We start from the raw sequence: 25,462 nt of genomic DNA, 5'->3' as shown, positions 1-25,462 counted from the left end.
CATAAAAAATGAATGATTGTGCTGTCAGACGAAGGAATGCAATGAATATGTAAACATTTCTTTTAGCTTTTCTTGAATATAAACAGTGCTCTCCCCTTTTTCTCTGTCCTACTTCTGGGCTGAGATGAGTAGTGTCTGATGAAACGAAGACAAACACTATTTGTTTAGGCACATTTTTATTTATATTACAATCAACAGTTTTCCTAGGCCATTTGAAGAACAAGGATGCATTGGACTGGATTATTGCACATATCACAATAAGCAGGTATAATACGTACAGTATTTCATTTCAGGAAGCCTATCTCTCACTTGTAACATTAGTAATATCTTTGAAAAAATAACTAATATCAATGTAATAAATACATTTTCGTTTAAAAAAAAAGACAATGGCTTGAGCACATGACAAACTTAAAATGAACATTCATATGTACAATACCATGAGGCTCTCCCCCTCATAAATTTTTTGAAGCAGCCTATAAAAACAAGTACAACTGCTAGGTTTATTTAAAAGGGAGTGGTCTACTGTAAAAAAAAAAGTTTTATATACAATTATTGTAAAAAAAAGAATTATAATAAAAAAACACTGCGTGAGAAATGCACCAGCAATTCTGTTCCAGCATTTTCCAAACCACTTTTCCACAGTGGTTGAGGAGGACATTTTGAGACACCACCATGTTGATGTTGAGTCTTCAAAGACATTCTCCACAGTTGACTTTAGACTCGGTCCTCCAGGACCTCCTAGAGCCTGAAACCAGGACTAGGCTCCTCCTCAAAGCCTTGTCTTCCTATGAGTCACCATACTGCTCCATGCAGCAGTCATCATCGACGTGGCATGGGGGGAGGCTTCAATGCAATCTTGTGGCTTGCTCCTCCTGAGGTCTGCTGAACACACAGGGATCAATTAGACAGCCATCTTGAAACGTGCCCTTCAATTCTGGTTACGCAAAGAATTACGAACACAAAATGTATATATATTTTTTTACTTTTACTTTCCTGCAATGCAATGGTTTCAGAAGTTACTTTTTTTTAAATCTAACTGCTACGAAGAATTTTCAAGACATGACTACGAAAAATGTGTTAGCTAAACAATTACTTGTGGGTATTTGCTGGGTACCTTTGGTGCTGTGGGCTTGACTGGAGGCACTGGGTAAGGACTGGACTTGACTGGAGGCACTGGGTAAGGACTGGACTTGACTGGAGGCACTGGGTAAGGACTGGACTTGACTGGAGGCACTGGGTAAGGACTGGACTTGACTGGAGGCACTGGGTAAGGACTGGACTTGACTGGAGGCACTGGGTAAGGACTGGACTTCACTGGTGGCACTGGGTAAGGACTGGACTTCACTGGTGGCACTGGGACGACAGGTTTGATTTTCTAATAGAACAATATAAAACAATTGATAATCAGTTCATGATTAGACTGTGTGTGGAGACCATGTAGTTACATGTTATAACAGTTGTTATACCATGTTGTTAACACGTTAGTCATCGTAATGGCTGGAATGACTCACCGGTTTGCTACTCAGAGTCGGCAAAGGCTTTGATGGAGGTAGAGGTTTAGTCTGATGATCAAATAAAAATGCTTGTATGAGTTTGGCACTGCAGAATACATTCAGAAGATACATTTAGAAGATTCCAGAGTTTATTAACGTGATACATTTAGGTATTTCAATTGGCACAGCTCACCGCTTCAATGCGAGACTGGGGCTGCACTGCAGGCAAGCTCTTTGGTGGCTGCAAGACAACATTTTCTCATAAATATTCCTCTCCATTTAATTGCCATTTATTTTTCTTTCCAAATATCCCTAGTCTATTCGAAGCATACCAACCCTTAACTTTAGGCAGGCTATCTTTACGAGTTCAGCAGCTGTTTCACTTCTTGTTGCTATCAATATATATTTACATAGGAACTACCTACAACAGGTATGATAATACTAGTAACTCCACATAACAGGTCTGGAGTAGTGGTAATTTTGAGATAATGTTAACTTGTGGTAATGTAGCTCACCTGTGGAGGGGGCCTGGAAGGGACCACAGTGACAAACAGAGCGGTGCAGGCTTGTGTTGCAGATGACTCCATGAAGGTGGGTTGGCTAATTTGGGGGGGCTTGCTCAGAGGTTTGCCCTTCTCACCCCTCTCCCGGAACATTGGGTTCAACTGGCCGGAGGTAGAGTGAACTTTCCTGCGCATCACACATCAACATGTTGATTATGTACCAAATCATTTGTAATGACAACTGCGAAGTGGCATTAACAATTTGTTTTAAAAATGTGTATGTTGGTGAAAAAAACTCACTTTTTGGAGGTGTAGGTTTCTCTCTTGTTTTTCTTGCAGCACATCAGTCCTGCAACCAGGAAAGTGAGCAGCAGCAACACAGCTATTGCTGCTGAGATGCCAGCTACCACCCCAAACTGGTCTGCAATGCAAAACATAACCAATCATTAAGATGTGACATGCATGGTTGTTCATGAAAATGAACAACAGAGTGAATGAGGCGTACCTTGAGGCAAGTCTGAATACTTGACGTCACAGTAGGGTGGAGCCCAGTCTGGGTCACAGTGGCACTGTCCCTTGTTGTTGCACACCTAACAAAAGAGCGCACAGGGTGTGATTGGGTCCATATAATTCTAGCTAAGTTGTACAAACGACTCAAAATCGACAGCCAATGCACTCACCCCATTGTTGTGGCATTTGGATGAACAGTCCTCCGTTTGACCATAGACTTTGACATCTTGGCATTTGTGATCGTAGCAAACCTGTGAAAACAAAGAATTGTTCACTTCATTTGCCCTCTCATATGAACACCATGAATTCGTGTCCATGAATTCATATAGGCCCTCCTGAGGGGTGATTTGGAATTCATAAACAGTCTTACCTCATTCACACCACATTTAGTTCCTGTTGGGACCATGTCCAGAGATCTTATCTTATCCTGGTCCACTGCTATGTTGCATGTCCCCCCTCCCTGCATATTGTAGAAGGCCTTCTGCCCAGTGATGGGATACTCATCTCCTCCAAAGCAAAATAGTGTTCCACATTTCATATTCCTAGGAGAAGAAAACAAATTGACTTAGTATTTGACGTCAAAATATGGCAACATGTTTCTTAACAGCACAAACATATGGAAGTCTTGTAATATCTGTTTTCTTTTTGTAAATTGCCTCGAGGAGGGACATTGTGTGGTCACATTCGATGGGAAACAGGAAATGTCAGAACACAGGAAGTCAGATGGGGGGGGCACATACTGTGGTGTGCAGCGAAGAAAGCCATTTTTGGTCCTTCCGCAGTGGGCTCCTTCATTGCCACCCAGGTTTAGATTAAAGCAGGAATCCGTGCCTACTTGTGCCGCTAGAAAACAAGAGAAAGGTGTGACAGTTATGACATGAATCCTTACTGTAGATGATCATCGTTGTACAATGCACAATGTGACGTTCAACCTGCACTGACCGAATGAGATTATATCTAGGCCTAGTTTTTTTCCTCTGGAAGGGTTCTGCTTTGTGCTAATGAAATAACGTCATGCGGTTTGGGATGGTTACACCGTGTCATAACTAGTGTAGTGTAAAATGAGTGGCTATGTACTTAAAACGATAAAGACAGATGTACCTGGTCCCCACAGTCTCTTGCAGTGCTGCTGAAGTGTCGGACATTGCCCATTGTAACAGTAGCCCCGACCATAGCTACAAGGTTTCCCATTCATCTGAAAGGTATCTTCTGGGCAATGCTCTGAAGTTCCAGTGCAGTACTCTGCCAAGTCACAGTCACTGGAAGCTCTTCGACACAAACTGGCTGCTTGCTTCAGCTGAAGATTGAGAACAAATAGTTTAGTGGTTGAGGAATTGCTTTATTTGTACAGTGCTTCTCAAACACTACGCTCAAAGCGCTAACTTCAACACGAAAATTGGACTCTACTACTACGGCAAAGTGTATGATTCTTGGTTAGACGCCAAGTTTGGTTCATACAGTAAAAAAACATTTTTTGATGACTGACTATGCCCGCTGAAACGTCTGAAAATAATACAAAAAATGGAATAATAAAGTTTATGCAAAATCTTTTTGAGCGCGGACCCATTAAACCATTTTGTTTGTCTGCCTCTTACAGTCCCCTGACTGTCATATTAAGGAAGGATATGTGCAGCACAGTACAAGGAAACACAAGTGCATCAGTCTGTTTCCTGGTATTATTGCTGCCATTTCAACCCTGGTTTCTCCGAACACTACTTCTCTTGTGACTATGTTCTTTTTTTTGCTTGGTTGTGTGTGTCTGTCTGAGTGGTGATGAGCAGAGCGAGATCAGAGGTGGACGTTACCAGCTAGTCTGACTCACTCAATCATACGGTGATGAGCAGAGAGAGATCAGAGGTAGACGTTACCAGCTGGTCTGACTCACTCAATCACATGGTGATGAGCAGAGAGAGATCAGAGGTGGACGTTACCAGCTGGTCTGACTCATTCAATCACATGGTGATGAGCAGAGAGAGATCAGAGGTGGACGTTACCAGCTGGTCTGACTCATTCAATCACATGGTGATGAGCAGAGAGAGATCAGAGGTGGACGTTACCAGCTGGTCTGACTCATTCAATCGTACGTTTAATAAAGCATCCAGATTTCCCAGGATTTTACATATGACCGAAAATGCACTTACCTGGCAGTTTTCACAGCATGCTCCATGAGCACAGCTGGATCCCTCAGTGAGGCGACAGGTAGTGGGGTCACAGCAGCTATTCTTACACTCCTAGAAGGGACAAAAATCACACCAATCAGTTACAAAAGACAAAATAACAATTTAATCTAACCAAATGTATCATTTAGTCAGTCATCCAAAATGTATCATTTACAGTGCAAACAAAGCAGCCGTGTGTGTATTTTGTTCTCGCCCTTTTATAAGCTTTTGCAAAGTTTTATCATCCTTCCAACAAAGATAAACCTTGGATTGAGTCCGTGGAATAGTGTGAGACGATATAATCAATGCCAGTGCACCTTGTGAGCCTGACTTACCTCCACAGTTCCACAGTCACACTCTTCTCCCGGGTCCAGGAAGGCATTGCCACAGGCAGCCCCCACATACAGCCTATCAGAGCCAGGCGTGTCCAGCAGACATCTGGGATTGGCTCTCTCCAGGAAGTCACTCAGCTGCTCCTGACTGCAGCCACTAAACAGCCCTGGGTACTCTGATCTAAAGGCGTGGGAATGATGGCTCACTTTAGAATGACTAACATAGGACATTCCTCACTGTGTCAGTGTGTTAGTGAATGTGAAACGCGTGAGTGTTTTTGTATTTACCTGACCCGACCTGCCATGACACAGTTGTCGTTGGACAGCGATGTCCCACAGGTGCAGCCTGAGGTATCATGGGACATGCCCAGGTTGTGGCCCATCTCATGAGCGATGGTTGAGGCAACGCCAATAGGGTTTATGTTGTGGTCCTGGTTGACTGCACCTGAACTTCCAGTGCACATGGCAAGTTTATTTGCCAGTCCGACAGTATCGCCCAAGAAATCTTTACCACTGTTGAAAACAACAACCAAATGTTGGAGGAAAGCTGTAGAACTGTCATTAGCTTTGCAAACCCCCCGAAACAAGACATTTGGCCATCGTTTCAATGCTATGCATTGAAAACCAAATTTTATATGGATATTTTTTTACAGCATATAATACCAAACAATAGAATGGAAAAATGATTGTGATGAATTGCAATCCATTTCCTTCCACACAACACAAACACAAGGAAGATAAGGCTAACTACTCACGTGACAAACTGGGCATTGTCATGTTTTGCCCTCTTCAGAAGGTCGTCTTGGCGCCACTGGAGAAAACCATTCAGGGTGTTCTCAGGACTGGCTGTGACGTCAATGTGATCCCTAGTAGTCCATATCTCCAACCCCACCAGCATGACCCGGATGTTCAATGGCCGATACAACTAGGATGTAAAGACAGAGGTCTTTTCAATAACTCCTTCATTAATATAAGATATATGTACAGTTGGCTAATTCAATATAGCATCCTAAGTACCTATAACTAGAGCCTGGACCAGCTCAGAGAAACTCCTTGATCTAACTATGCTCATGCAGCCATTCACAAACAAACACACAAAATGACTTCCTTGAAAAGGTACCTTATCAACATGATTGGCAATTTCCAGCATTCGACCTCGGGTTTGGCTTCCAAATTGTTTGTACTGAAAAAACAACAAACACACATAGGTTAGCCTCCAACAAAGGCTGTCAGGAGACAAGAAAGAAAACATACATCTATATTGATACATAACATAACATACCTCTGCATAGTCAGCCACCAGATACATCTCCACAAATCTTTGAGGCCCAGAGATGGGTTTACTTTTCTATAACAAAAAAAATGTTTAAAGAGAGAGATAAGAAAACATTGGACTCTTCTTACAAGATAAATACAACATACATAATATCTGAACACTTTGGATGTGTATTGTGTAAGTAACCAAAAGGAAGCATTAGTAAGTAACTGCGTACCCAGCCTTTGGACTTGAAGAGGCCTAAGAGTCTGGGGGCCGGTCCCTGGTCATGGTCATAGACCGTGCTGTCGTTGGAGTGACCACAGCTGGTATTGTTGGCTCTGAGGTGCTCCTGTCTGTACAGAGCATGCTCCCCATCGGCAGAGTCTCCTAAAGGTTCAACCAGGTAGACTTTCTGCTCAGCCCTCACAAAGCCACTGGAAAGACACATCAGAGGGCGGTTTTCTAAGTGTTGCATTGGAAAGCATGGACAATCAGTTTCTCCCCAATGAACATAGCATTGTTCCATCAAACGATATGATATAGTATGAATAATCAACATCAGTAAGCTATTCAGTATAGAAACTCTAATCGTTGTCTTGGAGGTGAAATGGCACTAGAGCCAATGTCATAAAAGACAGGTACATTTCTAAAGGTGTAAGACCTCTTTCGAAATGATTTCAACCCCAAATGTTTGTCATTCCTATTACACATCTGTGGAAATGTTGAATTTCTCAAAAGAGAACTTTGACTTCCAGTGAAATGTCAAGTCATTCAAAGTCATTCAAAAAGTTCAGAAACTGCTGATAGAAAACAGGAAATATATAGGTATCTCACTTACCTAATGCCAGAACAGATTCCAACACTAACGGATGAATCCTCAATGCCTTGAATATGACCATGATAATAGCAGTGGTCCTAAAATGTTGAAATTAATACAAGTATTGGTTGAGAACATATGTTAAAATACTCTACACATTAAATCTGCATAACATGCAATGAATCAAAAATGTGACACAAAATGTAAGCTATTCATTTAAATGGCTTAAATACCTCATCATTTGGAAATGTTGTCACCCGTCTTCCATCTTCTGAATAGTGTGTTTCAGCGTAATGCCTCCCAATAAGTTGCCTATGAAAAGAGTAAGTAGTAGAACAATTAATATAACTGCTACCAAATATGCTACCAAAACTCGTCTAGTAATTGGTGGAAAGTTAAAGATGATTTACCTATTTTTCTCCAGATGAATAGTGTGGTTCTCTCCATCAATGGTTAATGCATATTGTAACTCGTCAGGATAAACCTAGCAAAGATGTTGTTTAGTTGTCGACAATGAAAAGCTATCCTGTTCTTTATAACGTCCCTCATCATTGGGAATTGAAATATTTCCCTAATTTGCAGGGAACCACTATTACCACTATTACCTAATTATAGAGATATAACGGTATGTAAGCAAGCACCTGGTTTGAGAAAATGTTTCTTTTGACCCGACCAGTCAGTCTCTGAGGTCGGACTACATCGTAACGCTCCACATGATCCAATTTCCTTGCGCCCTTGACCAGTACAACTGAAAGAACAGACATCCAGACCTACTTTAACAGTAATCTTTTTCTTATAGTAATTGTCATTGATTTAAAGTCTAGACTGTAGACATTGATCATACCACGAGCATCATACAAGTTATCAACTTTGCAATGTTATACATAAGTACTAAATGTGCTATTAACATTTGGGCTAATTAGGTCGCTGTCCTTACAAATACTGTACAGTAAAATACACCTTATTTTTTGTAGTTGTTCATTATAATTATATATGATTATATGTGATATAAAGACCTTCAGATAGCAAATATTAAACCATAATGATATATTTTCAATTTACCCCAATACGTGATGCACAACAGGAAAGTATATATAGTGTATCGCATGGCTGGAGCGTAATATCCCAGAGTTTCTCAAATGTGCTGTACGCACCGATACTAATTTGCTAGTGAACATAGAAATTAAGCAGCTCTGTTCCAGTGCCGCCTCTCCATGACGTACGTTATCGCCAAGGGGCAGCTGTTCCTTGTAGCAATCATGACATCACTCACATATTACCGGAAAACCGGTCGAGATTTATAAGAAGGCTATAAAGCCACGCCTTACGCCAAAATCGATATTTCAGAATTTATTAAAATTAGGTGAAGGTTAGGGTTAAGGTAAGGATCAGTTTTACGTTTTTGCTAGTCGGTTTAAGCTTCAGCTGTGTCCTTATAGCCTCTTCCTCATTAATAGGGGTGAGTGGGTTAAACTTAGCCATTTTTACATTCAGCATCACTAGGTCAAGGGAAATATAGTATTCTTTATAACATAGATTTCAGGATGTGGAGTATCCATGTCAATAATCCAAATGAATGTAAACATAACAGTTCTGAAAACATAGCATGTCCAAAAGTGACCTCTTGGCACAAGTTACCAGGTATTGGGTCAAATTAATATAAGGACAGGGTAAATTGAGCCGCCTTCACATTCGTGGGCAAGTTCTCTGCATTTGAGGCAACTAAACCCATGAAACTGGTCAGTGAGATTCTTGATATGTTCAGCAAGCTCAGACTCCATGTCATCAGGAAAGACCTTCTCTGCTACTCTTATCAACTCTTTTGCACAGGTACATGTTCATTTTTTGTCAATGTTCCTCTTCAGTGTCACTCAGTCTCATTTTTTTCATCCCTTGATGCTGCTCAAATGGACTTCTTCCCTTCACTTTCAAGAACCTCAAAGGGGGGGGGCCAGACCCCTGCTCGTTTTCCGTTTGTATACACGGGGCATGATGATGTCACTTTCTTAATCTTTACTAACGACATGCCCCTGGCTTTCAGTAAGGCCAGAGTGTCTATTGTCTGCATATGACTCAACACCATACACGTCAGCTTCTACAGCGGCTGAACGGACTGTAACACTTAACAAAGAGCTGCAGTTTGTTTCAGAGTGGGTGGCAAGGAACAAGTTAGTCCTAAATATTTCTAAAACTAAAAGCGTTGTATTTGGGACAAATCATTCACTAAAACCTTAACCCTCAACTAAATCTTATAATGAATCATGTGGAAATTGAGCAAGTCGAGCTAACATTAATGATATGCATGTCAATGTCTCATGGGGCAAAGTGGAAGAGAGAATGACTTCATCACTACTGGTTTTTGTAAGAAGTGTTGACAAGCTGACTGTACCGAGCTGTCTATTTAAACTACTAGCACACAGCTCAGACACCCATGCATTACCCACAAGACGTGCCACCAGAGGTCTCTTCACAATCCCCAAGTCCAGAACAGACTATGGGTAGTAGTACATAGAGCCATGACTACATGGAACTCTATTCCACATCAGGTAACTGATGCAAGTAGAATCAGATTTTAAAAACAGGTAAAAATACACCTTATGGAAGAGCGGGGACTGTGAAGAGACACGCATATGCACACAAGTGTTAGCACGCATTCTACACACACACAGTATTGTTGTATGGTGGTATTATACATGTTGTATTGTAGATATGTAGTGGTGTAATAATGTTATATGATGTACCGTTTTATATGCAAGTACCTTAATGTGTTTGGACCCCAGGAAGAGTAGTTGTTGCCTCGACTATATTAGCCCACACAGCTACAAGGATGCACTCTCATGCTAGGTGCATGACCTCATATTGTAGCTTATAGAGACCCCAACTAATGTATAAAAGTCTTAAAAACCAAAATATACTTTGGTTTAGATACAAACATCATGGAACCTATACCACAAATGTATTTAACTTTGTGAAAATACATTTTTTGGACCTAACTTCCTTACCAATTTTCCCAAGTGTTTTCTTCTTCACAGACCCTAAATATTTGGTCACATTATACATTTTGTGTATGGTTTCCTAGAAACAAGGGGTGGCTCAACTAACCCTTTGGCACCCATTCCCCCCTACTGTTTACTATCTAAGGTGTTTTTTAATTATGTAAGCAAAGATGACAAAGAGAATGCTTGGGGACATTTAATGTGTTATTGTACACAGGAAGCACACACAAAAAAACATGAGGTAAAAAACAAGTTACCCCTATAGAGCTCCAGGTTCTTTTATTTCTTCTGAAAGAAATGCATACAGTTCCTGGTTATTTAATCCTATGCCCCTCTTAAAAAGGGGGAAACACCATAGAGCCGGTTTCAAAACACATCAATATCTATGTTGATAGTTTCTTGAATCAAACACTAAACCGTTTTATGTTTGATACGGGGAGAAATGTCGTCTTTGAAGGTGGTTTTTATATGGGCAGGAGTAGGAGAAATAAATACATATTGTTTGGGTTACCATCAAGCACACTTTGACAATGCTATGCAGCAGCCTTCTGACTTCTCTCTATAGCCATCCTCTCAAGGCGCTCTGTGTAGAACCCGTTGAAATCCAACCTACGGAATCAAATTCAAAGCAGTTTTTACTAGGATTGTAACTATCTTAGCATATCCATTCAAGCAACTATCTATAGACCAGGAGTTTCCCCACTCCGGTCCTGGAGAGCTGCGGGGTACGCAGGTTTTTGTTCCAGCCCGGCACTAACGCACCCATTTCCAATAACCAACTTCTCACAGTGTTCAGTCTGGACCTTGATCAGTTGAATCAGGTGTGTGGGTGCTGGGCAGCAACAAAAGCGTGCGTAGCCAGTATCTCTTCAGTACCAGAGATAGACCTGTGCAGTAGTATACCCACCGGTAGATGATGTTAATCATGCTGTGCTCACAGTCGTTGGTGCTGTAGACACTGAGCTTGTCCAGCAGGTCCAGGAGCAGTGTGCTGAAGTTGCTGTCAAACTTGCTGATGGTGGCTTCGAAGCACGAGTCTGACTGCAGGGCGTCCATGTGCTCCGCTAGGAACTGATGACGGTGAACAACGACATACAGTTGAAGTCGGAAGTTTACATACACCTTTGCCAAATACATTTAAACTCAGTTTTTCACAATTCCTGACATTTAATCCTAGTAAAAATGCCCTGTCTTTGGTCAGTTAGGATCACCACTTTATTTTATGGATGTGAAATGTCAGAATAATAGTAGAGAATGATTTATTTCAGCTTTTATTTCTTTCATCACATTCCCAGTGGGTCAGAAGTTTACATACACTCAATTAGTATTTGGTAGCATTGCCTGTAAATTGTTTAATTTGGGTCAAACGGTTCAGGTAGCCTTCCACAAGCTTCCCACAATAAGTTGGGTGAATTTTGGCCGATTCCTCCTGACAGAGCTGGTGTAACTGAGTCAGGTTTAGTGGCCTCCTTGCTCGCACACACTTTTTCAGTTCTGCCTACAGATTTATAGGATTAAGGTCAGGGCTTTGTGATGTCCACTCCAATACCTTGACTTTGTTGGCCTTAAGCCATTTTGCCACAACTTTGGAAGTATGCTTGGGGTCATTGTCCATTTGGAAAACCCATTTGTGACCAAGCTTTAACTTTCTGACCGAGGTCTTGAGATGTTGCTTCAATATATCCACATCATTTTCCTTCCTCATGATGCCATTTATTTTGTGAAATGCACCAGTCCCTCCTGCAGCAAAGCACCCCCACAACATGATGCTGCCACCCCCATGCTTCACGGTTGGACACCTACACCACCCGATGTCACAGGAAGGCCAAAAAGGACAACAACCACCCGAGCCACTGCCTGTTCACCCCGCTATCATCCAGAAGGCGAGGTCAGTACAGGTGCATCAAAGCTGGGACTGAAAAACAGCTTCTATCTCAAGACCATCAAACTGTTAAACAGCCATCACTAACATTGAGTGGCTGCTGCCAACATACTGACTCAAAATCTCTAGCCACTTTAATAATTAAAAATAGGATGTAATAAATGTATCACTAGTCACTTTATATAATGTTTGCATACCCTACATTACTCATCTCATATGTATATACACTGTACTCTATACCATCTACTGTATCTTGCCTATGCCGTTCGGCCATCACTCATTCATATATTTACCTATTCTTATTCCATTCCTTTACACTTGTGTGTATAAGGTGTTGTTGTGAAATTGTTACTTGTTAGATATTACTGCACGGTCGGAACTAGAAGCATTTCGCTACACTTACATTAACATCTGCTAACCATGTGTATGTGACCAATAAAATTTGAAAGCCTCCCCCTTTTTCCTCCAAACATAACGATGGTCACTATGGCCAAACAGTTCTATTATTGTTTCATCAGACCAGAGGACATTTCTCCAAAAAGTACCATCTTTGTCCCCATGTGCAGTTGCAAACCATAGTCTGGCTTTTTTTATGGCGGTTTTGGAGCAGTGGCTTCTTCCTTGCTGAGTGGCCTTTCAGGTTATGTCGATATAGGACTTGTTTTACGGTGGATATAGGTACTTTTGTACCTGTTTCCTCCAGCATCCTCACAAGGTCCTTTGCTATTGTTCTGGGATTGATTTGCTCGAGGAGACAGAACGCGTCACCTTCCTGAGCTTTATAACGTTTGCGTGGTCCCATGATGTTTATACTTGGTTACTATTGTTTGTACAGATGAACGTGGTACCTTCAGGCGTTTGGAAATTGCTCCCAATGATGAACCAAACTTGTGGAGGTCTTGGCTGATTTCTTTTGGTTGTTCCATGATGTCAAGCAAAGAGGCACTGAGTTTGAAGGTAGGCCTTGAAATACATCCAAGGGTACACCTCCAATTGACTCAAATTATGTCAATTAGCCTATCAGAAGCTTCTAAGCCATGACATTTTCCGGAATTGTCCAAGCTGTTTAAAGACACAGTCGACTTTGTGTATATAAACTTCTAACCCACTGGAATTGTGTTACAGTGAATTGTAAGTGAAATAATCTGTCTGTAAACAATTGTTGCAAAAAATGACTTGTGTCATGCACAAAGTAGATGTCCTAACCGACTTGCCTAAATGTGTGGAGTGTATGTAAACTTCTGACTTCATCTGTAGGTAAAGACATTTTCTGATTGGGATACAGTAATGTTATATCTGATAGATTACACTTGAGACAGAATACAAAACATTCATTGACATCTTTACGATACTATTGTATTTGGTTGTTGTTCTATGTGACATACCCAGGTAAAACCCATGTCATACTTTGACGTTTTACCTTTGAAAGCCATGCTTCAAGTTGTCTATAGCAGTGAGTATCTGCTGCAGATGAGTGAGTATGTGTGTAGTTACCTTGGAGGTGAGCCTCTTCTTCTCTTGCTCCACGGTGCGTTCGCTCTGGGTGGGAGGACCCTCCATGGTGCCATGCTCCAGAGACAGGCGGTTCATCTCCCGGTCCAGCTTCATGCTCTGGGTGAAGCGCTACACCAGGAAATAGACACACATTTAATAAGGATCAGCAATGAGAGACACTGTATAGTCACACTGGGGGGGGGGGGGATATTAGGCTACATATCACCATACTGCTAATGTGCATGAGTTGCATGTATTTGTACTCAATTTAAATGCAATACCATCAGGTGTAAGCTACAACAAGCTGCCTTGACATTCCCAGTTTTTGTAGTTTGCGTTCCACATCCACTAACCTGCATGCAGTTGGTGAACATGACACACACGGACATGAGCTTGGAGAAGATCTTGAGCAGCTCTGGGTTGGTCAGCATGCAGTCCTTCAGGCAGTTGTCCAGGAAGCTGGTGTGATGACAGAGCACGTCGTCTATGTTGGAGGCCTGAGAGAGACAAGATGGACTATATTAGGGCATTCCTGGTCAATGCAAGGCTTGGCATGGTTATGACAGTGTGCACTAAACTGCAGCATGCAGTTATTAGGAGCATATTAAATGAATGTAATATTGAAAGTGAGGACTGGAAAAAAACGTTTGACCGCAACAATCTTAGGTCAAAGCAAAGAAAATGCTTGTGGCTGACATTGGTAATGGATGCCAATCTACTACACTAGGCACAGAACAATTACGCCACAAGTAGCTATAGGCTGATACATGATAGCACTGAATGCTATCAAGGTGAGGAGCAGCCTTGGTTACGTTCCACGCACAGATTTCAGGTTGTTCTCCATGATATGCCAGGTGGGCTCCATGACTTCAAACATCATGTAGTACTGGATGTTCTGGACAAAGTTCAGCATGCGCTGTCTCAGGGCAAACGCTGCTGCAAACCTTCAGGGTGGAGGAAACCAGATAGATCATATTAGAACTTGCTATTAGGAAGTTGGCACTAAGAGGAACAAACAAGGAAGTTAAGAAGTTTCATCAACTCACCACTTGGCTCTGTGCAAGGCGTACTGCTTGGCTGTTTTGTTGCTGATCCACACGTTGCACAACAGCCTCTCAACATGTTTGCAGTAAAAGATGTGACGGAATAGCATCTGGTATCTCGTAAGCGCTTTCCTAGAAAAATACAAACTCTGAATCAGACAGAACACATGGTTATAGTATTGGCATTTAGCATGCCCTGGGTCCCGGGGGGGGGGGGGGGGGGGGGCAATAGATTGAGAAAAGCTACATTAGGGTAGAAAAGTATATATTTTTTATTTTAATCCCATCTTCAATTGAGCTTTTTTTTTTGCCTTCATTTAAATCAGGAAGTCATACCGAGGTCAGAAGACCTGGCCTTGGATATAGCCCCAGTGTACCGACCTGTTGATGATAAGTGACAGCGGCCACTTGACGATGTAGTCGAAGGAGAAGGCCTCCAGGCCGCTGAGGGCCACCTCGGTGGGGTCGGCATTAATGATGGCCTTCTCCTGCTTGGTCTCGATGGCCAGCACCCGCAGCAGTTGGGTGATCACGTCATGTGGCATCAGGTCAATCTGGGAAACCGGACCAGAGGGTGAGTGGAAGAGTTCAGTGTGACGCCCCTCCCAAAACAGCCACATTACATACCAGTTGTTTAACTTAGTCTTTTATATGTATATCCTATAGATCGCAATTTCCCCTCTCCCAAAAAAACACTTTTGTGTCGTCAGCGAACTTGATGGTTGAGTTGCGTGGCCGGGCAGTCATGGGTGAACAGGGAGTACAGGAGGGGGCTGAACACGCACCCCTGTGGGGCCACTGTTGAAGATCAATGTGGCGAAGGTGTTGTTGTCTCCCACATTGCTCAGATATATTTTTTAAAATTCTCTCCACTATGGCAAAATGTGTAGAATTGCAGAAAATGTACTCTAAAGATGCTTATGGCACCCAAAAGGCTAGGGCCGGCTCTGACTGCATGTGTGGTTATGGATGTGGGTACGCAGACCCGTGAGCCACTGTGGCCCCTCATGATGAGTTCAGATTTTTGGTGGCCCCCACCTCCATCAAAGTTGCCCATCCCTGCTATACAATTGTGATTCTGCCCCTCAGCAATTGTCTATTACTGTGCTAGAGTGCAGCTATAAGAAATGGTCTAATACAGTGAACAGCAATGGACGCACCATTTGAATAACAAGATAATAAATTAATTTAGATTCACCTCAAAGTAGTCAATAGTGCCCTCAGCTGCTGTAAGCAAATGCTCAGACATATTTTGGGAAGGTTACATGAGCCTATTCATCATAATGCATGCATGAAAGGATATTTAAAATCACACCGTGTAGTATGCATTTAGGTCATGATGCTTGAACTAAACCCATTTACAAAACTGAAACTGAATGAATAAGGTAACCACTAGATGGTGCTGCTGTTATCAAGATAGTATAAATTCCAGACTGGTACTCGTCTAGGATATTTAATCAATAAGGTCAGAGGGGTTTGATATATGGCCAACATACCACGGCTAAGAGCTGTTCTTGGTCACGACGCAATGCAGAGTGCCTGGAGACAGCGGTCTAAGGCACTGTATCTCAGTGAGGCGCCACTACAGACACCCTGGTTTGAATCCAGGCTGTTTCACAACCGGCCATGATTGGGAGTCCCATAGGACGGCACACAATTGGCCCAGCGTCGTCCGGGTTTGGCCGGTGTAGGCCGTCATTGTAAATAAGAATGTCTTCTTAACTGACTTGCCTAGTTAAATAAAGATTACATTTAAAATAAATAAAAACCCGGTTTATAATTACCTTCAGGTCATCTTTGAATGGGTCTGTGTTAGCAGTACTCATCCTCAGAGCCAGCTCTAGCAAGGCCTCCAGTCTGGGAGGGACAATGTCATCCACGGGCTTTTTCAGCTCCTCTTCTGTCAGATCCATGAAATGGACAAAGAAATCTCCCTTGTCCATTAAGAAGTAGTGCTTGATTGACCTAGGAAGAATACATATTTTAGCATACAACTGAACAACAACTTCTCCCTCAATGTGAGCAAGACAAAGGAGATGATCGTGGACTATAGGAAAAGGAGGGCCGAACAGGCCTCCATTAACATCGAAGGGGCTGAAGTGGAGCGGGTCGAGAGTTTCAAGTTCCTTGGTGACCACATCACCAACGAACATTCATGGTCCAAAAACACCAAGACAGTTGTGATGAGGGTATGACAACACCCTTTCCCCTTCAGGAGACTTTGGCATGGGTCCCCAGATCCTCAAAAAGTTCTACAGATGCACCATCGAAGAGCATCCTGACCAGTTGCATCACCACCTGGTTTGGCAACTGCTCGGGATCTGACCGTAAGGCGCTACAGAGGGTTGTGTGTACGGCCCAGAACATCACTGGGGCCAAGCTTCCTGCCATCCAGGACCTATATAATAGGCGGTGTCAGAGGAACGACAAAAATGTTTTGTCAAAGACTCCAGTCACCCAAGTCATAGACTGTTCTCTCTGCTACCGCACGGGAAGCTGTACCGGAGCGCCAAGTCTAGGTCCAAAAGGCTCCCTAACAGCTTATACCTCCAAGCCATAAGATTGCTGAACAATTAATCAAATGGCCACCCAGACTATTTACATTGACGCTCCCCTTTGTTTTTACATTGCTGCTACTCGCTGTCTATTAGCTATGCATAGTCACTTTACAAATGACCTTGGCTAACCTGTACCCCCGCACATTGACTCTGTACAGGTAACCCCTGTATATAGCCTTGTTATTGTTGTGTCATTTACTTGTTACTTAAAAAAAAAATAATAATAATAACTTTAGTTTATTTCGTAAATATGTTCTTAACTCTATTTCTTGAACTGTATTGTGGCATTTTAAATTTGAGCATACCAAATCAGAAATACCCTATCAAACTTGAATGATCTATTTCTGGTTGTGTTGTTGTTGTTTACCTAAGGCGTGCGACCAGCTCCTTCTCCTCCATCAGGAAGTCTAGAAGGACCTTGCTGGCGTAGTAGTATGATTTTTCTATCTGCTCCACGTAGGCTCTCTCCTTGAGAGTGTAGAGGATCTCCTTAGCATCGGGACAAGTCACGTCCCGGCCACACTCTCTCACCACGTTGAGGTACTTCCCTATAGAACAGGATAAGAAAAAAAACAGACAGACACAAAAACTCCACTACAAATGATCAGGACCTTGATACTCCTTGTTTTCTACACTATAAGAAAACACTGAATTGCACTGGCCATGGTCAGGATGCACTAAAAGGGTGACCTGAGCAAATCTGATGCAAACAGTATGATGCGTCTTACCTGTACTTAAAATTTTGTCTGCCATTTTCTGAAGAAAGGATGGAATTCTGTGCTGTACGATTGTGTACCGCTGATCCCAATACTTGTCGTTGTAGTCCTCCTGGATCTTCTCTTTCTGTAGCTCGTGCTCTTCAACCATGAACTCACTATGAAGACAAAATAAATCACAAAAAACATGAACAAAACGAACTAATTATGTAAAAACCCTAAAATTGCCATAACTCATGTCCAAGTCTGTGACATAATAGAGAAGTACCTATTTGATTAAATGGTAGAAATGAAGAAAAGTGGGAAATGAGTTGCGTGACAAAAAAAAACCGATACCTGTAAGGGTCCTTGATGATGCCTCTATAGATCCATTTCTCCAGTATCTCAAAGTAAGGGACACTAGCTGCTTTCGTGAGGTAGAGGCACAGTTCCTGGGCCTGACTGTCTCCAGTGTAGTTGAAGGTACGATCGTGAAGGAGGCTCAACGTCGACCCACCCATGCAGTCTCCTTTGTCCACCGAGGAGGCTTTGAGAAACAGAACATGCAACACACTGATTATCTTTTTATTTTTTACTAGGGGCACTTTTTACTTTGGGCAGTCTGCAACAACATACCACACACGGCCATCACATCCTCATAGACCACTGGACAAGACAATATCGGCATAACACCTCTGACAGATCTATCTAAAAAGCAATACTACAATTGAATGTCCAAAAGTGCAATGCAGATACAGCTACCAACCAACCAGAATATATACAGTGCCTTGCGAAAGTATTTGGCCCCCTTGAACTTTGCGACCTTTTGCCACATTTCAGGCTTCAAACATAAAGATATAAAACTGTATTTTTTTGTGAAGAATCAACAACAAGTGGGACACAATCATGAAGTGGAACGACATTTATTGGATATTTCAAACTTTTTTAACAAATCAAAAACTGAAAAATTGGGCGTGCAAAATTATTCAGCCCCCTTAAGTTAATACTTTGTAGCGCCACCTTTTGCTGCGATTACAGCTGTAAGTCGCTTGGGGTATGTCTCTATTAGTTTTGCACATCGAGAGACTGACATTTTTTCCCATTCCTCCTTGCAAAACAGCTCGAGCTTAGTGAGGTTGGATGGAGAGCATTTCTGAACAGCAGTTTTCAGTTCTTTCCACAGATTCTCGATTGGATTCAGGTCTGGACTTTGCCTTGGCCATTCTAACACCTGGATATGTTTATTTTTGAACCATTCCATTGTAGATTTTGCTTTATGTTTTGGATCATTGTCTTGTTGGAAGACAAATCTCCGTCCCAGTCTCAGGTCTTTTGCAGACTCCATCAGGTTTTCTTCCAGAATGGTCCTGTATTTGGCTCCATCCATCTTCCCATCAATTTTAACCATCTTCCCTGTCCCTGCTGAAGAAAATCAGGCCCAAACCATGATGCTGCCACCACCATGTTTGACAGTGGGGATGGTGTGTTCAGCTGTGTTGCTTTTACACCAAACATAACGTTTTGCATTGTTGCCAAAAAGTTCAATTTGTTTCATCTGACCAGAGCACCTTCTTCCACATGTTTGGTGTGTCTCCCAGGTGGCTTGTGGCAAACTTTAAACAACACTTTTTATGGATATCTTTAAGAAATGCTTTCTTCTTGCCACTCTTCCATAAAGGCCAGATTTGTGCAATATACGACTGATTGTTGTCCTATGGACAGAGTCTCCCACCTCAGCTGTAGATCTCTGCAGTTCATCCAGAGTGATCATGGGCCTCTTGGCTGCATCTCTGATCAGTCTTCTCCTTGTATGAGCTGAAAGTTTAGAGGGGCGGCCAGGTCTTGGTAGATTTGCAGTGGTCTGATACTCCTTCCATTTCAATATTATCGCTTGCACAGTGCTCCTTGGGATGTTTAAAGCTTGGGAAATCTTTTTGTATCCAAATCCGGCTTTAAACTTCTTCACAACAGTATCTCGGACCTGCCTGGTGTGTTCCTTGTTCTTCATGATGCTCTCTGCGCTTTTAACGGACCTCTGAGACTATCACAGTGCAGGTGCATTTATACGGAGACTTGATTACACACAGGTGGATTGTATTTATCATCATTAGTAATTTAGGTCAACATTGGATCATTCAGAGATCCTCACTGAACTTCTGGAGAGAGTTTGCTGCACTGAAAGTAAAGGGGCTGAATAATTTTGCACGCCCAATTTTTCAGTTTTTGATTTGTTAAAAAAGTTTGAAATATCCAATAAATGTCGTTCCACTTCATGATTGTGTCCCACTTGTTGTTGATTCTTCACAAAAAAATACAGTTTTATATCTTTATGTTTGAAGCCTGAAATGTGGCAAAAGGTTGCAAAGTTCAAGGGGGCCGAATACTTTCGCAAGGCACTGTATATGATTGTGTGTATGTATGCATGTATGCATGTGGAATGGATTCAAGAAATTCCACAAATTAACTTTTAACAAGGCACACCTGTTAATTGAAATGCATTCCAGGTGGTTGACGCTGGTTGAGAGAATGCCAAGCGTGTACAAAGCTGTCATCAAGGCAAAGGGTGGCTACTTTGAAGAAACTAAAATCTAAAATATATTTTGATTTGTTTAACACTTTTTTGGTTACTACATGATTCCATGTGTTATTTCACAGTTTTGATGTCTTCACTATTATGTTGAAAATAGCAAAAATAGAAAGAAAAACCCTTGTAGGTGTGTCCAAACTTTTGACTGGCACTGTATATATGATGCATAAGGATCATACACTGGGTGTATAAAACATTAAGAACACCTGCTCTTTCCATGACATAGACAGATCAGGTGAATCCAGGTGAAAGCTATGATCCCGTATTGATGTCACTTGTTAAATCCACTTCAAATCAGTGTAGATGAAGGGGAGGAGACAGGTGAAAGAAGGATTTTTAAGTCTTGAGACATGGATTGTGTATGTGTGCCATTCAGTCTTTGAATGGGGTATGGTTGTAGGTGCCAGGTGCACCGGTTTGTCAAGAACTGCAATGCTGCTGGGTTTTACATGCTCAACAGTTTCCCCTGTGTATAAAGAATGGTCCACCACCCAAAGGACATTCTGCCAACTTGACAAAACTGTAAGAAGCATTGGAGTCAACACAGGCCAGCATCCCTGTGGAACGCTTTCGACACCTTGTAGAGTCTATGTCCCGACAAATTGAGTCTGTTCTTAGGGTAAAGGGGACAGGTGCAACTCAATATTAGGAAGGTGTTCCCTAATGTTTGGTATACTCCATACAATAAATCGTATATATAAACGATCATAACAGCTTTACCAATGGAGGCTAGGATCTCCATGGTCCTCATGGTAGGCTGGATATAGAACCAGAGCTTCTGCAGAGAGAGCATGCCCTGCCTGTGGAGGTGCTCCAGCTGGGTCACCAGGATCAGGTACTCCTTCATCAGGGTCCTCATAGCCGCCGTCAGGGCGTGGTTCACCTGGCCATACTCAAAGGACGACTTCTCCTCAGTGAAGCTGCCAGACACAAACACAGCCAAACTGTTATACCAGACAAAACACAAACAAATTGTTTGACAATGAAAGCCACGTGATACATCTCCAGATGGTGTAAGGATCACAACTTGAGTCCCGCAGAACCAAAACAAAGTTAAGTATCTAGACTGAGTGTACAAATCATTAGGAACACCGGCTCTTTCCATGACAGACTGACCAGGTGAATCCAGGTGAAAGCTATGATCCCTTACCGATGTCACTTGTTAAATCCACTTCAAAATCACTGTAGATGAAGGGGAGGAGACAGGTTAAAGAAGGCTTTTTAATCCTTGAGAGGGTGGTAGTAGGTGCCAGTCTGCACCAGTTTGTGTCAAGAACTGCAACACTGCTGGGTTTTTCACACTCAACAGTTTCCTGTGTGTATCAAGAATGCTTCACCACCCAAAGGACATCCAGCCAACTTGACACAACTGTGGGAAGCATTAGTCAACATGGGCCAGCATCCCTGTGGAATGCTTGACACCTTGTAGAGTCCGTGCCCTGATGAATTGATGCTGTTCCGAGTGCAAAGGGGGGGGGTGTAATTCAATATTAGGAAAGGCCTTAATGTTTTGTACACTCAGTGTATATTACCTTGTTAAAGTTCACTCACCGTGTTATAGTAGAGTAGTATGAGGCGACTGGTAGTATCCTGTTGACCAGCTCCTTGATGGACATGTCAAGGCTGGGGTCAATGATGAAGGAGCGGTTCTGCCTCCCGAGGACAGGCTGGGCTGTGATGTCTCTGCCATCCACACCGATCAGCACAAACAACAGATCATCAACCAAAGCCTGCTCCTGGGCTGGCAGGGGCATTGTACCTGATCATAAAACACCAAAGAGATTTGAGGTACATTTTCACACATTTCCTTATTGCATTCACTACATAAAAATGAGCAGTCGCTGCCTTCAGAAAGTATTCACACCCCTTGACTTTTTCCACATTTTGTTATCTTGCAGCCTGAATTTAAAAAGGATTAAATAGAGATTTTGTGTCACTGGCCTACACACAATACCCCATAATGTCAAAGTGGAATGTTGTTTTTAGAAATTGTTACAAATGTATTAAAAACAAATAGCTGAAATATCTTGAGTCAATAAGTATTCAACATCTTCGTTAAAGCAAGCCTAAATAAGTTTAGGAGTAAAAATGGATTAAAACAAGTCATATAAAAAGTTGCATTGGATCACTCTTTGTGCAATAGTGTTTAACATGATTTTTGAATGACTACCTCATCTCCGTACCCTACACACAGAGATGAGGTATAAAAAAAAACTGACATTGAATATCCCTATGAGCATGGTGAAGTTATTAATTACACTATGGATGGTGTATCAATACACCCAGTTACTACAAAGATACAGGCGTCCTTCCTAACTCAGTTGCCGTTGAGGAAGGAAACCGCTCAGGGATTTCACCATGAGACCAATGGTGACTTTAAAACCGATACAGAGTTTATGGCTGCAATAGGAGATCACTGAGGAGATTACTGAGGATGGATCAACAACATTGTAGTTACTCCGCAATACTAACCTAATTGACAGTGTGAAAATAAGGAAGCCGGTACAGAATACAAATATTCCAAAACTTGAATCCTGTTTGCAACAAGGCACTAAAGTAATACGCCAAAAAAATTTAGCAAAGCAATTCACTTTATGTCCTGAATATAAGTGTTATGTTTGGGGAAAATCCTATACAACACATTACTGAGTACCACTCTCCATATTTTCAAGCAGAGTAGTTGCTGCATTATGTTATGGGTATGCTTCTAATCGTTAAGGACGGGGGAGTTTGAGGATAAAAAATAAATGGAATGGAGCTAAACACAGGCAATATCTTAGAAGAAAACCTGATTCCGTCTGCTTTGACCTAAAACACAAGGCCAATTATACACTGGAGATGCTTACCAAGAAGACAGTGGCCAGTGGCCAAGTTACAGTTTTAACTGAAATCTGCTATAAAATCTATGGCAAGACATGAAAATGGTTGTCAAGCAATGATCAATTTGACAGAGCTTGAAGAATTTGTAAAATAATAAATGTGCAAATATTGTACAATCCAGGTGTGCAAAGCTCTTAGAGACTTACCCAGAAAGACTCACAGCTGTAATCGCTGCCAAATGTGATTCTAACATGTATTGACTCAGGGGTGTGAATACTTATGTAAATTTGATATTTCTGTATTTAATTTTCAATAAATTAGCAAACATTTCTAAAAACCCTTTTCCCTTTGTCATTTTGGGGTATTGTGTGTAGTAGATAGGTGAGAAAAATAATACATTTATCAATTTAGAATTCCGGCTATAAAAACAAAATGTGGAATTAGTTAGGGGTAATGAATACTTTCTGAAGGCACTGTATGCACAAACTTGATGAAATCTATCAAAATGTGTCAAAGTCAGACATATGAAGAACATTCATACCAACAGCCACTGCTGGGTCTCCTCCTGCTGGTGTGGCACCGGTGATGAAGTCCCCAATCAGAGCAGGCCGGTCATACACCCAGTTTGGAAACACTGGGTTGGGCTGAGTGGGGTTCTTTTTGTTGTGTCTGTCCCTCAGCATCTTTCGTGTGACTTCAGCCGACTGTACAGATGGAGGACAAGTAGTAGAACCTACAGATGTATTCAACTTTAGCCTTTTCAAAACTATTTGGTCCGGCCCACTTGAAGTAGTCATACGCCGTGGGCCAGGAGTTTTTTCTAACTACATGACTTCACCAGGAAAAACTCCAGACTCTACTTTACAACTATGTAACAGACTATAAAAAGGGACAGAAAATATCCTGTCCCTAATTATAAGTAACCTTTAAAATGATGTGAGTACACACCTGGGGCACGTTGGAGCTGGCAGTGACGTTTCCCAGCTTCTTGCGCAGCTCTTCCAGTTCCTGCATTGACATCTTGGTGCTGGTTGGAGGGATAGCAAAGGTTGTGCTTGTACTTGATGTCACATTACCAGTTGCTTCAGACCTTTCTTTGGCATTCTGTTGCAGACATTGGAGCGTCTAGAATATATTAAAACACAACACATTGTTATTGGGACATAATACTGTACTTTAAATTAAACAGTGTAGGAATTGTCAGCATCTGAGTAACAAATGCAAAATGATTACCTCTTTGTCCTCGCTAAGCTTTGATAGGAGGTAGACCAGTGGGTCCAGGTTGCGGACATTTTTTGACTTGAGCTCATCATATTTCCTTAGGAAGTCCTCTGGCGTCTTTGAATACTCTACTATTTTGACCTGAGAATTAAAGTTGAATTAGTCAAGGCTATTGGTAGAAAGAGCATAAACCTTTACAAAATTGGCCAATAATTTCCCCATCAATCACCTTTGCACTGTGTGCAGACACTGTTGTGGTGACATATGGTGTCCTGTTCTTCTGCAGTAAATCAATATACACTTCTGCTCCATCACCTCCTCGCACATGAAGCAGACTGAGCAGCTCGTTGACGTCATGATGTATCCGAAACTCACTCATGGCTAAGGCTGTTGAAATGAGAAAGGTCAATAACTAAATAATCCATCCTCTGTCAAGTTCAACTCTAACAGCTTATCCGTTTAATAATGACATGATGGCAGTTAAAAGTTAAAGCATGCAAATGTATAAATGAATGTGGCTGATTGCTATCTATCAATATGTCCCTCCCCTCCACCCTCGTATTGATGTTGCAGCTTCTCTGGCTACATAGGGACACAACTGATGATGCTTTAGATTCTAGTGGCTGCCCTTTCTGGCTTTAGTATAACGAATTGAGCTGGCTAGACCACATAGCTTGCTAGCCTTTTCCCCGAGAACATTATTAAACTATTTCCTTAATTAGCTAGTTATGAAGCTAGCTTGATGGTCTTCAAATTGACCCAATTTGGTCGAGCTAGATAGCTAACTAACTAGCCAACCACTTTTAGCAAGCACGTTAGCTAAACTACTAGAGTAGGGTCTGAAAATAGAGCTTGCTAGCGAACATTTTAGCTACCTGGTTAGCTATATAAACTGAATCTTGAAATGTATTATCTGGAAACACTTAGCGAGTAAAGGATGATTAAAAACATGAAAAATTGATAGCACATTACCTGAAGCCTCTGTGGACTAACAAGCAGTTACCGCCAACTGTCTGGCAACACAACATGTACTGTTTCAGATCTTTCATAATACATGTTTTTAGATTAAAATAATTTAATAACGTGCTTAATAT

At 41.8% G+C, this 25,462-nt stretch overlaps 2 protein-coding genes across 4 annotated transcripts; both read right to left on the bottom strand.

The window, feature by feature from the left end:
- Window positions 1–159: 159 nt before the first annotated feature.
- On the bottom strand, window positions 160–8,343 carry LOC139368092 (zinc metalloproteinase-disintegrin-like 4a). Of its 3 annotated transcripts, none has more exons than XM_071106658.1 (23): window positions 8,135–8,343; window positions 7,714–7,820; window positions 7,483–7,556; window positions 7,306–7,384; window positions 7,094–7,170; window positions 6,491–6,689; window positions 6,280–6,345; window positions 6,118–6,180; window positions 5,753–5,922; window positions 5,286–5,510; window positions 5,001–5,178; window positions 4,648–4,737; window positions 3,608–3,803; window positions 3,247–3,349; window positions 2,877–3,048; window positions 2,677–2,757; window positions 2,502–2,586; window positions 2,297–2,417; window positions 2,009–2,183; window positions 1,687–1,734; window positions 1,512–1,562; window positions 1,115–1,375; window positions 160–879 (listed from the first exon to the last, which is right to left on the bottom strand). In XM_071106658.1, exons 1-23 carry the CDS (start codon window positions 8,178–8,180, stop codon window positions 820–822), a joined length of 2,727 nt encoding a protein of 908 aa, XP_070962759.1. In that variant the 5' UTR covers window positions 8,181–8,343; the 3' UTR covers window positions 160–819. The 3 variants fall into 3 exon arrangements, with proteins under 3 accessions (XP_070962759.1, XP_070962760.1, XP_070962757.1); XM_071106659.1 differs by having other exon boundaries at window positions 160–882; window positions 1,068–1,375; window positions 8,135–8,294; XM_071106656.1 differs by having other exon boundaries at window positions 160–882; window positions 8,135–8,261.
- A 1,908-nt stretch (window positions 8,344–10,251) lies between these two features.
- Window positions 10,252–25,405, bottom strand: LOC139368093 (gamma-tubulin complex component 2-like). Its single transcript, XM_071106660.1, has 18 exons — window positions 25,341–25,405; window positions 24,598–24,755; window positions 24,381–24,509; window positions 24,096–24,272; window positions 23,689–23,851; window positions 21,879–22,086; window positions 21,048–21,247; window positions 18,098–18,287; window positions 17,774–17,919; window positions 17,413–17,593; window positions 16,272–16,452; window positions 14,869–15,041; window positions 14,491–14,619; window positions 14,268–14,388; window positions 13,798–13,941; window positions 13,445–13,573; window positions 10,976–11,139; window positions 10,252–10,677 (listed from the first exon to the last, which is right to left on the bottom strand). The coding sequence occupies exons 2-18, from the start codon at window positions 24,745–24,747 to the stop codon at window positions 10,602–10,604; spliced, it is 2,661 nt and encodes an 886-aa protein (XP_070962761.1). The 5' UTR covers window positions 24,748–24,755; window positions 25,341–25,405; the 3' UTR covers window positions 10,252–10,601.
- Between the last annotated feature and the right edge of the window lie 57 nt (window positions 25,406–25,462).

The sequence above is a fragment of the Oncorhynchus clarkii genome, chromosome 16 (genome assembly GCF_045791955.1).
Source record: "Oncorhynchus clarkii lewisi isolate Uvic-CL-2024 chromosome 16, UVic_Ocla_1.0, whole genome shotgun sequence".
NCBI lineage: Eukaryota > Metazoa > Chordata > Actinopteri > Salmoniformes > Salmonidae > Oncorhynchus > Oncorhynchus clarkii.
This window is presented reverse-complemented; position numbering and strand designations above follow the sequence as displayed.